Source organism: Terrapene carolina, unplaced genomic scaffold, assembly GCF_002925995.2.
Source record: "Terrapene carolina triunguis isolate 2854851 unplaced genomic scaffold, T_m_triunguis-2.0 Scaffold58, whole genome shotgun sequence".
NCBI lineage: Eukaryota > Metazoa > Chordata > Testudines > Emydidae > Terrapene > Terrapene triunguis.
The window spans coordinates 77057721-77071606 of NW_020664409.1; the positions used below are offsets into that span (position 1 = coordinate 77057721).

The following is a 13886-nucleotide window of genomic DNA, read 5'->3' on the forward strand; positions in this document are numbered from 1 at the left end:
GTTCGCTGCTGACTGCCCTTATATACCAGTCAGGCCCACTCAAGGCCTTAGCTGAAAGATTATAGGTAATCATTTTAGAAAATTAGACTCTGAACTGCCATTTTACTAACAGTCTTATTGTTGCATCAGAATGCTAGTGAGGGTTGCATTTAAATAACCTCCTGTCACATACAGAATTTTGGCTCTTGCTAGTATAGAATTTGATTCTGTAAGGTGCTGAGAACCCTGGCCAAGACCAGCAAAGTGCTTAAAAGTATGTGCTTAACTTTGTAGTCAATGAAACTACTCACTTGCTTAAAGTTAAATGTGCTGAAGTGCTTTGCTGGATTGGACATCAGTGTGCAGCATTTTGCACGTCTCTGCACAGGATTCTAAGAACCACAAACAGTGATTGCTCAAATTAAAGAACCTTTAAAATGTGTCTTCTGTATTTGCACTGTACAACAGAACTTACTGAGTCTCTTCATATTGCTATCTCTACCTCTGTCTTTTCCATCATAAAGTCTTGTCATCCCAGCTGCAATAAACAATTCTTACGTAAAACTAATGATAATCTGTGCACATGGTTGATAAATTGGACCAATCTGTGGCCAAACTCTTCACCACTCCAAACACAGCAATTTAATGTTCTCAGAACTGTCGCAACTGAAAGTGCATCAAAACCTGAAAATCTGGATAAAAGCAGAAATGCCTGGCTATATGGCCTTAAAACACTTAACTCCCTATGGTTTAAACTTGGAAGAGAATACAGTATGTCTATTTAATATTTGAAGTGACTGGAATTAAATATAGTGTTCCATGGAACAACTATTCAAAGTCTCTAATTGTAAACGACTTGTTTGTTGTTTAATATCTTTTACTCCTTGACAAGGGAAAAGCCTAAGTATTTATAAAGTGCTTTCCTGGATTGTTGTTTCTCAAGGATTCTATCTCTCTACTGTAACTTTGTATGAATAATAATAAATATAAATGCTACTTTTCAACACTGGAAAGCCTTTATTCAAAAACAAACATGGTGGTGGAGTGAAGAAGTACAAATGATAAAAGATAAAGTTTAAACTCTGGCAAAGGAGTAGGAGCAAATGAAGCCTGAAGGAATACAAGGATGTTAAGAAAATGTCCAGGAATAGTTGTAAAAGCAGAAGTCTTCAAGCAACTATACACAAGACTTAGAACAAAGGAAGGGGGAAAAGAAGTGTATAGGCTAGCAAAATCATGGATCAGAATTACCAGAGATATAAAGGAAGTGAGGTTCATCAACAATGAAATTGGTATGGTGTTGACTGGTGATATTGCATAAAGGATCGATGGAAAAGGTACCCAAGAGAGCAATGCAACTTCAAAATGATGAACTTTGGTGTAGTAGAGCCTATCATACCTGATGAAGTGGCAAACGCTGTAAAAGAGATGAAAAATAATAAGGCCTTAGGCCCAGATAGATCTCTATTGAGACATTGAAAAAGCTTGGAATAGAAGGCATCCATTTGCCGACATCTCTGTTCAATTTAATCATGAGATGGGAAAGGATACCAAATGAGTGGAGGAAAAGTATCTTGGTGCTGATATACAAGGGGAAAAATGACAATGGCAACTGCACATATTAGAGAAGTATTAAGCTGATTAATCATATGATGAAATTGTGCGAGAGAGTCATCGATAAAAGATTAAGTGAAGTGAATATTAGCACAAATCGGTATGATTTCATGCCAGGAACGTCGACAATTTTTGCACTTAGGGAGCTAGTGGAAAAATATAGAGAGAAAAGGAAAAATATTCACATGGCATTCATGGATCTCAAAAAGGACTTTGGTTGAGTTCCAAGAGAATTCATCTGGTGGTGTATGAGGGAGAAAATGGTACCAGGACTTTCTGTGTGGCTTGTTCAAGCCTGTATGTAGGTACAACAACAACAGTCAGAACTTATGGTGGTGAAATAGACGTACTATCAGTAAAGGTGGGAGTGCATCAGGAATCAGCACTAAGCCATTTCTTGTTTATTCTCATCCTGGATACCCTCAAGAGGAGCATACAGAAGGAAGCATCTTGGTGCATGCTATTTGCAGATAATACCATTCTATGCAGTGAGGGAAAAGATAGTCTTAGAAGAGAATCTTGATAAATGGAGAGATGTGGTATATGGTATGTAATTTCAGTAATGTGCACACTGAAGAATTATCTTTGAAACTAGGTGAGCAAACAATACCAAAAATGCAAAGTTTCAATATCTGGGTTCAAAAATCTGGTGAAATAGAGGATAAAATTAGAGGTAGGATAATAAATACCTGGCTCTGATGGAGAGAGATAAGTGGAAAGTACCAATAAGAATAAAAAGAAAAGTCTATAAAATGGTGTCCATCCAGTTTTACTGGGTGGCGCTGGGTGTTGGGCAACAAAGAAAAAACATGAGTGAATGATCTCTTCCACAGAAATATGAATGTTGAGATGGATGAGTGGTGTAAGCAAGACAGATTACATGAGGAATGTGTATATTAGAGACATGCTCAAAATAAAACCCATACATAAAAGAGTAAGGGAGTACAGGCTCAGATATTTGTTCATGTAAAGTGCAGTCCTGACAACTACATGGGTAAGAGAATCCAACAGATCAGGATTGAAGGAAAAACAGAGCGGCCAACCCAAGAAGTAGTGGTGGGATGTCCTAAAGGAAGACATGTTAGTATGTGGTATAATAGAGGATATGGCATTGAACATAGCAATTTCGAGGGAGAGGACTCAGAGCAGACCCCATTTGATGAGATTAAAGCAAGGAAGAAGACTTTCTATCTGAGAATTGAGTGCACTTTAAATCATTAATAACTCGTAAGTCCTTGTAGCACCTCTGTGAGGGTAAGTATTATCCCTTTCTTACAGATGGGGAAACAGGAAGAGTGCTTGAGAGACTTGTTGAAAATAACATAGAATGACTTTAGGAAAACTTGGAATAGAAACCAGATCGCCTGAATTCCAGTGCTGTAATCACAAGATTATTCTTCCTTTCCACTTACTTTTAATAAAAAAAATAATTACACATCTGCTACAGGTTACAGGTAACTGCCATTACTGCAACAAGATCTTTTAAAAAAGGGAAACTAACAAATGTGAGGGCAAATGTATAACAAAAATTATTAGTATTTTTACAATTTGATCAATATTTTACACAATGAGTAGGGGTAGATAAAACGCACAGTTACCTCTATTGCTAGCCAAAGAAACCAAAACTAGAACATCAGCAGCATGTTACAATGAACAGATAAACTCTAGAGAAGACCCTTTTTTATGATATTTAGTGAAAACAGCTTTTATCACACACACGAGAGAATTTTTGCCAGGGAGCCAGCATATAACGGATCAATGATTAATATTTAGGAGGGTACCCTGATGCCAAGGAGAAATTCTTTCCTTATCCTGAAAGTGGCATTTATAAACACAAGAAGTTGTTAAAACAGTTGAGTATAACTGTTACCATCTTTTGCATTAATTTTCAAGTCCACTAATAATTCAAGTAACTGAGTTATAAATCATCTGAAAGAAGAAAAAGTAAGGATTTGTCAAACCTCAAGTTTGTGAGTAAAAGGGATTTTTAGCAACTTTCTTGCCATATTGAGGAGCTGCAATGTTCATCTCTCATATTCTGGCTCAAAAAAGATCTAGGGTGAAATACTGGCCCCATTGAAGGGCTATGACTCGTATGAAGGGTCGGTTGGAAGGTTGTAGAGATTTCTTCTGCTCCTACTATTGTAAATAGTGGTGCCTGGCTTCCCTTCATACGTACTAGTAAGTGGGTTTTGAAACAAATGTTTTTTGAATTACATTTCTTTTGAAGTGTAGACACTTTAAATAGTTTCTGAAGCTTCATACGTTCACCCAACAAAGAATATTGGCCACCAAAGTTAAAAAAAAAAAAATTAAAGCAAAATTAAAGCACTAGAAACAACTACAGAACAAAAATTTCTCTAACACTTGGCACTTGGACAGTTTAAAGTAGATATGCTATGCATGGTGGAATAATGTTATAAATATTATTTTTGGGTGATCTCTAACTAGTCACTGAAAAATATTCAATATTGAATTACTATGGTGATCACTGAGAAAAGAAAAATCATGTATTTTAATTAATAAATAAGCCATTAGAATCTACTTCAAGTTTTTGAACAGTTTTCCATCCTAAACAATCAATATTTTGTATTTCTTGGATGAATTAAATTATTTGGAGAATTTTAAATACGTAATCGGAAGTCTTTCCAAAATATTTTAAAGCAAGTCTAGCTGAATTTTATTTTGTACATCATTTGGAACCTTTCTTCAGTTTGTAAATAACTTTAGAATAAGTTCAAAGTTTTCAGTTCTTGTATGTTCTCATGCAGTGCTTTATGGCTATACTAGTGACCATAAATGAGTCATTGCTGGTGTCACCTCTGTAATCACCAATTAAACTCTTGCCAAAGTAGTATGGTGAAGACTTCTGGCTTCAGCTTTATTCTAACTTCATATATTTTTGTAAAGTATAATTTAAGTAGTTAACCATCAGTTAACTCAACACTTAATTTCTGGTATCGCTTAGCTGTATTGTTTGAAGCCCTACAGGAACCTCAGGACTGCAGATTATTCCCAAGCAGCAAATCCCCAGTGTAACTCTTCATTAATTAGTGAGTTGGACACACTAGTTAAGGTGCTTTATAACTGTGCACTGGAAAGGCCCAGTCCCATGTATTTAATTGCCATTACCTGCTATCATATGCTCACTTTCCCAAGCCTCACTTTGGGACATGAGACCAACTTGTGTCTCTTCTTACCACAAAGTCCACCTGCTTAAAGTTGTGACAAATAAAGTCTCATCATCAGCCCAGCCCTCTTAATTTGTTGTAGGAAAGAGAACTTCACCTCATGTGTCTCCTGCAAACTGAATAAGCCCTATTCAAATATAAGGATGTCACAGAGCTGGTTGAGCTTTCACTTGTTGGACACTCACCAGGCTGATTTGCTTAGATCCCAGCACTTGATGTATGTTCTTCTGAACTCCCATGAGTGCCAGGTACTGTCTCTTTTTTTGGCCTCTAGGTGTGGACTCTAACTAGGATCCCATGGTCCAGCTTTCCTAGTCCCCAAGACCAATGCCAAACTCCCTGAGACTCCCCAATAGCATACACACACCATCCCCAGAACTCCACCCTCCTGGGTCCTCTGGTTTATAGTTTAATCCACGCAAAGTAGGCCACTGGTCCGGTATTAAATCCAGCAGTCCTACTTTTCTACGATTTCACACCCATTCGGTACTCAGACAAAACGGAATGTGGTTTTGTCCAGCATTGAATGGGGGTTGCCATTTTGAGGAGCATACTGCTCTGCCCCCACCAGCATGACCTCGCATGCAATGTGATGCCAGTGGGGGCTGCGTGATGACCTTTTCAAAATGGCACCCGGATGTGGCAGGAAATTGCATACTTGCATCCAAGTTCACCCTGGCAGGGGAGGGGTTATGCTGGCAAGAGCAGGCGCATACTGTTCCTGAAACTACCGGAATGTCCAGTATTCTGGGAATATATGAGTGGCCACCCTAATGCAAAATAAGAAACACTTGTACACCATTCCCTGCCTGAGTTTTCCTCACCACTCGTGAGTGTTCGTTGGGGTTTGGTCAGTGTCCTTTAGGGTCCAAGGTCTCCTTTCCTGGATCTCAGTCCTCCAACTTACAATCTTAAATTTGTAAAATGATAATCCTCCATCATGACTCCTACTCACAGTAGTAGTTGTATGAAAAATGTCATAGACTGTAGGATGTGTGTGTGTGACTAAAGTCTGATTTTGCTACCTATAAACTGAAGTCACTGCTCCTGCTTACAGAGCTGGATATTTTTCAAAGCGAGTAGGGCAACTAGTCTCTTAATTAAGGAAACTTCTTTGATACAAGGCAATACAAGACATTTACAGCAGACATATGCTCACTTAGTTTTAATGTATTCAGATGGATTTTTAAAAACACGGTGCTGAAAAATCAAGTAAATCAACAAGATATTGTCCTTTAATATTGTTCTGTCAGATTTATTTGCAGTGTGAAATAAAAATTCAAATCAGATTTCTGTTTTTTATCTCTGGGCACCGTATCAAAGGGTATTTTATTAGGATTTGGGACCCGGTCCAAGTGCCCATTGAAGATGTCCATTAACTTCAGTGTGTTTTGGATCAGGCCCATTCTGAATTTCATTTAGCATTTACTATTTGAATAATGTTGAGAAAAATCATCACTTAACATTTAGAGGGATGTAGTTATAAAACTATTTTTTCTCTTTAATCACCAGGTGATGCCTTCCCTTGGACAATCAGTCTGCATCATTTCAGTGTGTATACTCTTCTTGGACAACAAATGACACTTAATTTAGTGAAACCCATGGGCTGTACTTCTACTCTAGCTGTCACTTCACAAAAACTACTTGCCTCAGGGCCAGAATCCAGACACTCGTTTGTTGTTTGCCTCCATGTCGACCTTGAGTCACTTGAAATAAAATGCTCGAACCCGCAGGTTGGTATATTTAATTGATTTATTAAAGGAAATTAAAAATAACTTGAATTAAGTACAATTGTTCTGCATTTTGTTGAGGAGGTTCTCTTTTATTAAACATCTTTTTTTTTTTTTTTTTTTAAACTGGGCCATCAAGATCAGGGTACTTAGATTAGATTTGCTTTGAAGCTCTCTCAAGTTTTGTAATTTAAACTCTTCTCAAAATGTAATAGCTACAGCATAAATGCATCTTTTGGCTGATGGAATGAAATCAGTTGCAGATGTACTGAAGCACTGCTCAACTGTCATTGTGAAAAAAATTGTTGAAATGGTCTAATGTAATTTTTGATCAAATTCTCACACAGTCTCTCATTCAGCATGGAATATTTTCAAACAAGCTATGATATGCTTTATTAAAGGGGAAAACTGAAAGGGAATTGTTTAAAAGAATGCAGATTGTCACCATAAATTTATTCTTTAAAAGGTAGGTATGTTACATGCACTACTGAAAACTGCATTTTAATTGAGTTAGATCCAAGTTACTCTACTGTGGCCTGAAGTCACTCCAAATAGGAGATATTTTCTATGCAAATTTTCGATGCACTGAACTGTGTCTTTAATAATGTTTTTGTTGTCAGTTGTACCATCTTAACTGTAGTTCTGATGAAGCTGGCACCTCTTGTTATTGATGTTTATAATTCAGGTGCCGTCAGTGTGCTTGATACTGTACAAGACACTGCATTCAGACAATTTCTTCTTCAAAGAGCTAGCTATCAGTGAGACAAGACAGAGAAAAGAGACACAGTGGGGTAGCCCCGTGAAGACGATACTTGAATTTTTCAACTATTACTGCTTAATAAAATAAAATAAAAGTATCTCATAAGAATGGCCATACTGGGTCAAACCAATGGTCCATCTAGCCCGGTGTCCTGACTTCTGCCAGTCCCAGATGCTTCAAAAGGAATGAACAGAACAGGGCAATTATCAAGTGATCCATCCTTTGTCCACTCCCAGCTTCTGGCAGTCAGAGGTTTAGGCACATCCAGAGCATGGGGTTGCATCCCCGACCATCTTGGCCAGTAGTCATTGATGGATCTATCCTCCATGAACTTATCTAATTCTTTTTTTAACCCCGTTATACTTTTGGCCTTCACAACATTCCTTGGCAATGAATTCCACAAGTTGACTGCATGGTGTGAAGAAGTACTTCCTTTTGTATGTTTTAAACCTGCTGCATATCAATTTAATGGGTGACCCCTGGTTCTTGTGTTATGTGAAGGGGTAAATCACACTTTCTTATTCACTTTCTCCATGCCATTCATGATTTTATAGACCTCTATCATATCCCCACTTAGTCGTCTGTTTTCTAATCTGAACAGTCCCAGTCTTGTTAACCTCTCCTCATACGGAAGCTGTTCCACACATTTAATTGTTTTTGCTACCCTTCTCTCTACCTTTTCCATTTCTAACGTATCTTTTTTGAGACTAGAACTCAACACACATTCAAGGCCCGGGCATACCATGGATTTATATAGTGGCATTATGATATTTACTGTCTTATTGTCTATCCCTTTCTAAAAGTTCCTAACATTCTCTTAGCGTTTTTGACTGCCAGGGCTGGCTCCAGGCACCAGGCACCCAAGCTGGTGCTTGGGGCGGCACCTGGAGGGGGGCGGCGCGGCGCTCCGGCCGCCGGGGAGAGCGGGGCCACAGCCGGGCTCGCCGCCCTCCCCCCCGCGCCCTCCCCCCGGCCGCCCTGCCCCCGGCGCTTCGGCCGCCGGGGGGAGAGCCGAGCCCCCACCGTGGCTCGCCGCCCTGCCCCCGGCGCTCTGGCCGCCGGGGTGGAGGGGAGAGCGGAGCCCCCGCCGGGGCTTGCTGCCCTCCCCCCGGGGCTCCGGCCGCCCTCCCCCCGGCCTCCCCCCTCCCCCCCGGCTCCGGCCGGAGGCTTTTTTGCCTGGGGCGGCAAAAAAGCCAGAGCCGGCCCTGTTGACTGCTGCTCCCCATTGAGAGGATATTTTCAGAGAACTATCCACAATGACTCCCAAGATATCTTTCTTGAGTGGTAACTGCTAATTTAGGTCCCATCATTTTGTATGTATAGTTGGGATTATGTTTTCCAAAATGCAATACTTTGTATTTATCAGCATTGAATTTTCATGTATCATTTTGTTGCCCAGTCACCCAGTTTTGTGCAATTTCTTTATCACTCTTTGCAGTCTGCTTTGGAATTAACTATCTTGAGTAATTTTGTATTGTCTGCACACTTTGCCATCTTGCTGTTTACCCTTTTTTCCAGATCATTTATGAATATGTTGAACAGAATTGGTCCCATTACAGATCCCTAGGGGACCCCGCTGTTTATCTCTATCCATTCTGAAAACTGAATATTTTTTCTGCCCTTTGTTTCCTGTCTTTTAACCAGTTACTAGAGGACCTTCCCTCTTATCCCATGACTTCTTAATTTGCTCTCTTTGGTGAGGGATCTTGTCAAAGGCTTTCTGAAAGTCCAAGTGCACTATATCGACTTGATCTCTCTTGTGCACATGTTTGTTAATCCCCTCAAAGAATTCTAATAGATTGGTGAGGCATGATTTCCTTTTACAAAAGCCATGTTGACTCTTCTCCAATAAATCATGTTCATCTACGTGTCTGATAATTCTGTTCTTTACTATAGTATCACCCAATTTTCCTGGTACTGAAGTTAGGCTTACAGGCCTGTAATTGTCAGGATCGCCTCTGGAGCCTTTTAAAAAATTTGATGCCACATTAGCTATCCTTCAGTCATCTGGTACAGAAGCTGATTTAGTGATAGGTTACATACCACAGTTACTGTTTGTTTTTGAATCTTATTTTAGTTGCTCTTCAAATTCTTTTTTGGCCTGACTAATTATACTTTTACACTTGATTTGGCAGAATTTATGCCCCTTTCTATTTTCCTCAATAGGATTTGACTTCCAATTTTTAAAGGATGTCTTTTTGCCTCTAACCATCAATTTTACTCTGTTGTTTAACCATTTTTCAGTCCTCTTACTATTTCTTTTAATTTGGGGTATACGTTTAATTTGAGCCTCTATTATGGAGCTTTTAAAAAGTTTCCATGCAGCTTGCAGGCATTTCACTTTTGTGACTGTTGTTTTTGATTCCCTTTAACTAGCTTCCTAATGTTTGCGTAGTTTGGCTTTCTGAAATTAATTGCTTCGGTGGGAGGCTTCTTTTGTATTTCCGCTCTCCCCACAAGAATGTTAAATTTAGTTATATTATGGTTGCTGTTACTGAGCTGTTCAGCTATATTCACCTCTTGGACCAGATCCTGTGCTCTACTTAGAACTAAAAGAAGAATTGCCTCTCCCCTTGTGGGTTCCAGGACTAGCTGCTCCTAAAAGCAATCATTAATGGTGTTGACAAATTTTGTCTCTGCATCCCTTCCTGAGGAGACGTACTCAGTCAATATGGAGATAGTTGAAATCCCCCATTATTATTGGGTTTTCTATTTTTATAGCCTCTCTAATCTCCCTGAGCATTTCAAAATCACCATCACCATCCTGGTCAGGTGATTGGTAGTATATTCTTACTGCTATACTCTTATAATTCAAGCATGGAATTTCTGTCCATAGAGAATCTATGATACAGCTGGATTAATTTAAGATTTTACTATATTTGACTCTATGCTTTCTTTCACATATAGTGCTACTCCTCCACCTGCAAAACTTACTCTGTCATTCCTATATATTTTATACCCTGGCATTACCATGTCCCATTGATTGCCATCATTCCACCAAGTTTCTGTGTTGCCTGTGGTGTCAATATCTTCATTTGATAGCAGGCACTCAAGTTCACCCATCTTATTATTTAGACTTCTTTCATTTGTATACAAGCACCTATTAAATTTGTCAATATTTACTTGTCTGCCTTCATGTGATGTAATTGAATGGGACTCTCTTTCATTGGACTGTTTCTCTTCAGCTCCTAGTTGTCCTTTATCAACTTCTATCCTCTCCTCTTCACTAGGATATAGAGAAACATCGTTAATAGATCTTCCCCTAAGGATTGTCTCTGACCAAACCATATGCTCCTCCGCACCTGTCAGCTTTCTCCAGCCCATAGTTTAAAAACTTCTCTATAATCCTTTTTAATTTTATATGCCAGCAGTCTTGGTTTAGGTGGAGCCCATCCTTCCAGCATAGGCTCCTCTTTTCCTAAAGGGATCCCCAGTTCCTAATAAACCTAAAACCGTCCTCCCTACACCATTGTGTCATCCATCCATTGAAACCCTGCAGTTCTACCTGTCTAACTGGCCCTGTGTGTGGAACTGGAAGCATTTCAGAGAATGCTACCATGGAGGTCTTGGACATCAATCTCTTACCTAGCAGCTTAAATTTGGTCTCCAGGGCCTCTCTCCTACCTTTCCCTATGTCGTTGGTACCTATCTGTACCACAAACACCAGCTACTATCCAGCACTGCACATGTCTGTTTTGATGTCTTGAGAGATCCGCAATCTTTGCACCTGGCTGGCAATTCATCATGCAATTCTCCGAATCATCATGAACCAGCTATCTGTATTTCTAATAATTAAATCCCCCATTACTATTAGCATTCTCTTCCTAATAACTGGGATTCCTTCCCCCAGAGTGGTATCGTCGGTGTAAGAAGATACCATGATATCATCTGAAAGGAGGGTCCCAACTGTGGGATCGTTTCCCTCCACTCCAGTTTGATGTTCTTCTTCCCTGAAACTTTCATCCTCCTTGACAGCACAGAGGCTGTCAGACTGGAGGTGGGGCCACTTTACTGTGTCCCGAAAAGTCTCATCTATGTACCTCTTTGTGTCCCTTGGCTCCTCCAGTTCAGCCTCTCTGGTCTCAAGAGCCTATACTTGGCCTTTGAGGGCCATGAGTTGCTTGCGCCTAATGCACACATAAGCCACCTACCCACAAGGCAGGTAATCTTACATGCTGCATTCAGTGCAATAAACTGTATAGCCCCCTCTCTGCTACTGGACTTCTGCTTGCATTCTTTTTACTCCTGCAGATTTTTTTGCTTTTTTCCTTTGCCAAAGATTCTTCTTCAAGTGGGGGCCTCTGTGTGTGTTCCATTCATGGAGTGCATGTGCCCCATGCACCTGAGACTGGAATTTTTTTGTTTACAATGTGCATTGCTTTGCAAATGCAGCCTACTCTCCATACTCCCAGTCAAGACTATAAGGTGCAGTGTGGACTGACCACCTCTCCAGTTCCTTTCTTCCACATGTGGTCTGAGATAGTATCTGTAGCTTTACTTGGTGTTCTTTGTTTTATTAGTTATAAATAGTTGCAAATAGAACTTTTTAGCTTAGTTTTAGTTTTAGCTAAGCCTCTTACAGAGCTTTGGGGGTGCCCTCCATCTCTGGGTACTGGGTACCTAGCATGCCCAAAGCCCCAGGTTTCAAGAACTGGGTCCTTTGTCTCTGGATCCTCATGGTCAGTTACAGCCCTGACATATATTTCTGTTGCCTCAGGAAAGCACATATTCCCTCCAACTGTAGCATCTGCCAGACTTTCAGTAGCCAAACTCATCAATCATGTGAGTTCAGACTTCAAACATTCCTGATGGATTGCTTGATGAGACAAGAGTCCAACCCCAGCCTGTGCCCTTTCGAACATGAATGTCTCCAGCTCCAGGAACCCTGTAAGCAGAGTTAAGGACTCTAACAAAAAATGGGAATCATGAAGAGGATAAGAATGAACACCCTCACAACAACATACGTAAGAAATCCACTTCTAAATCCTCATCTAAGAAAAGAACTTTTTCCCTGACCCACTCAGTCAAGTAAGACTATGCATTCCAGTATGGGTGTGTCAGGAGTTGAGAACTCATCCCTCAGCACTGAAAACTAAAAAGGTTCAGAGGCTTCTATCTACTGAAGTAGTGGCACTGGGACTGTCCTTGGGAAAGGAGTAATTGGATGCCTCCAACTCACCTGGAAAAGGAATCACTGGTACTGAGAACCAGTGCCTGACCAAAACTTGGACCCTGCGAGGTGGGGAGAGTATATGAGGCTTGCAGACAGTTCCTGCTGGTTATCTAGAGCCTCCCACCTCACAGGGTTCTCAAGCTCAGGATCCAGCCTGAGCCTGGAAGTCTACACTGCGGGTTTTTAATTGCAGTGCAGACATAGCCTGAGACTGTTCACGAAGGTATTATCAGTAGAGTCTCTGCAGCTGTGTCATGAGTTCCCTTACCTGGACAACTGGTTGCTCACAGGGAAGTCATGCCAGGAAGTTCAGGTAGCAACTCTATCCTTACTTGGCCTTTTACAATAATTAGGACTCTGAGTAAATGCAGAAAAGTCCACTATACCCCCCATACAGACTATAGACTCTATTGGAACAACTCTGCACTCAGATACTGCCAGGACATACCTACTTCATGACTGGTTCCAGGCTATGATGATGCTCATCATATCAATGCTGAGGGAGCCCCCAAACAATAGTGAGATCCTGTCTCACCCTCCTAAGCCACAGTTCCTCATGTACATATGAGAGACCTCGTGGGAAACTTTATCTTCAGTGTCTTCAGGTTTGGTTACAGACAGCCTATGTCCCAGCAGAGACAGTCTAAATAAGTTGATTTTGCTCCCCCCACAGGATACTAGCCTCACTCAACTAGTGGAAAAGCATGGAGACAGTATATGTAGGGATTCTGTTCATCTCTCCTCCACCCACCAAAAGTTTATTACAGATGCCTCTCTGTTAGGTTGGGTGAGCCCATCTAGATGAGCACATATCCCGAGGTACTCTGTGACCAAATGCTATACTGCAAAATTAAAGAGATTTTCTACATGGTGTCAGCATCATCAGTGATCCCCAGAAGGTTTGGGGAGATCCCAACTATGTAGGACTATTTCCTTTCTCTAAAAATGTTGGGATTGTTGTTCAGCTCCTTTCAGGTACACTTAGCAGCTATTAGTGCCTTTCAACCCCGGTGGACAACTATGCAATCGTCACCCATCTGGTCTACATGAGGTTATTTAAAGGCCTTTTCAGAGACATTTCTCCAGTACTGAAACCAGCCCCAGTATGGGATGGCAATCTAGTCCTATTTGCATTAACAAATCCTCCATTTGAACCTTTGTCCAAATGCTTTCAGTCATCCATCCATGAAAGTTGCCTTTCTTGTCACAATTATCTCAACGAGGAGAGTGGAAGAACTGGGAGCCCTTATGGCAGACCCTCTATATACAGTCTTCCATAAGGATAAAGTTTCCTTAAGATTACATCCCAAGTTTGTTCCAAAGGTGAGCTCAGAGTGCCACCTGAACCATGTCATCCTCTTTACCTGTCTTATACCCAAAGCCACGTGTCAGAAGGAAGGACATGAAGCTCCACACTTTGGATGTCCGATGAACCTGGG

At 40.6% G+C, this 13886-nt stretch overlaps 1 protein-coding gene across 1 annotated transcript in view; it reads left to right on the plus strand.

The window, feature by feature from the left end:
- Positions 1–13886, plus strand: part of VPS13B (vacuolar protein sorting 13 homolog B) — a 953533-nt gene that overhangs the window by 529515 nt on the left and 410132 nt on the right. The window contains exon 23 of the mRNA XM_026663381.1: positions 6297–6517. Coding sequence (XP_026519166.1) covers positions 6297–6517 — 221 coding nt within the window. The remainder of the gene's footprint in view (positions 1–6296; positions 6518–13886) is intronic.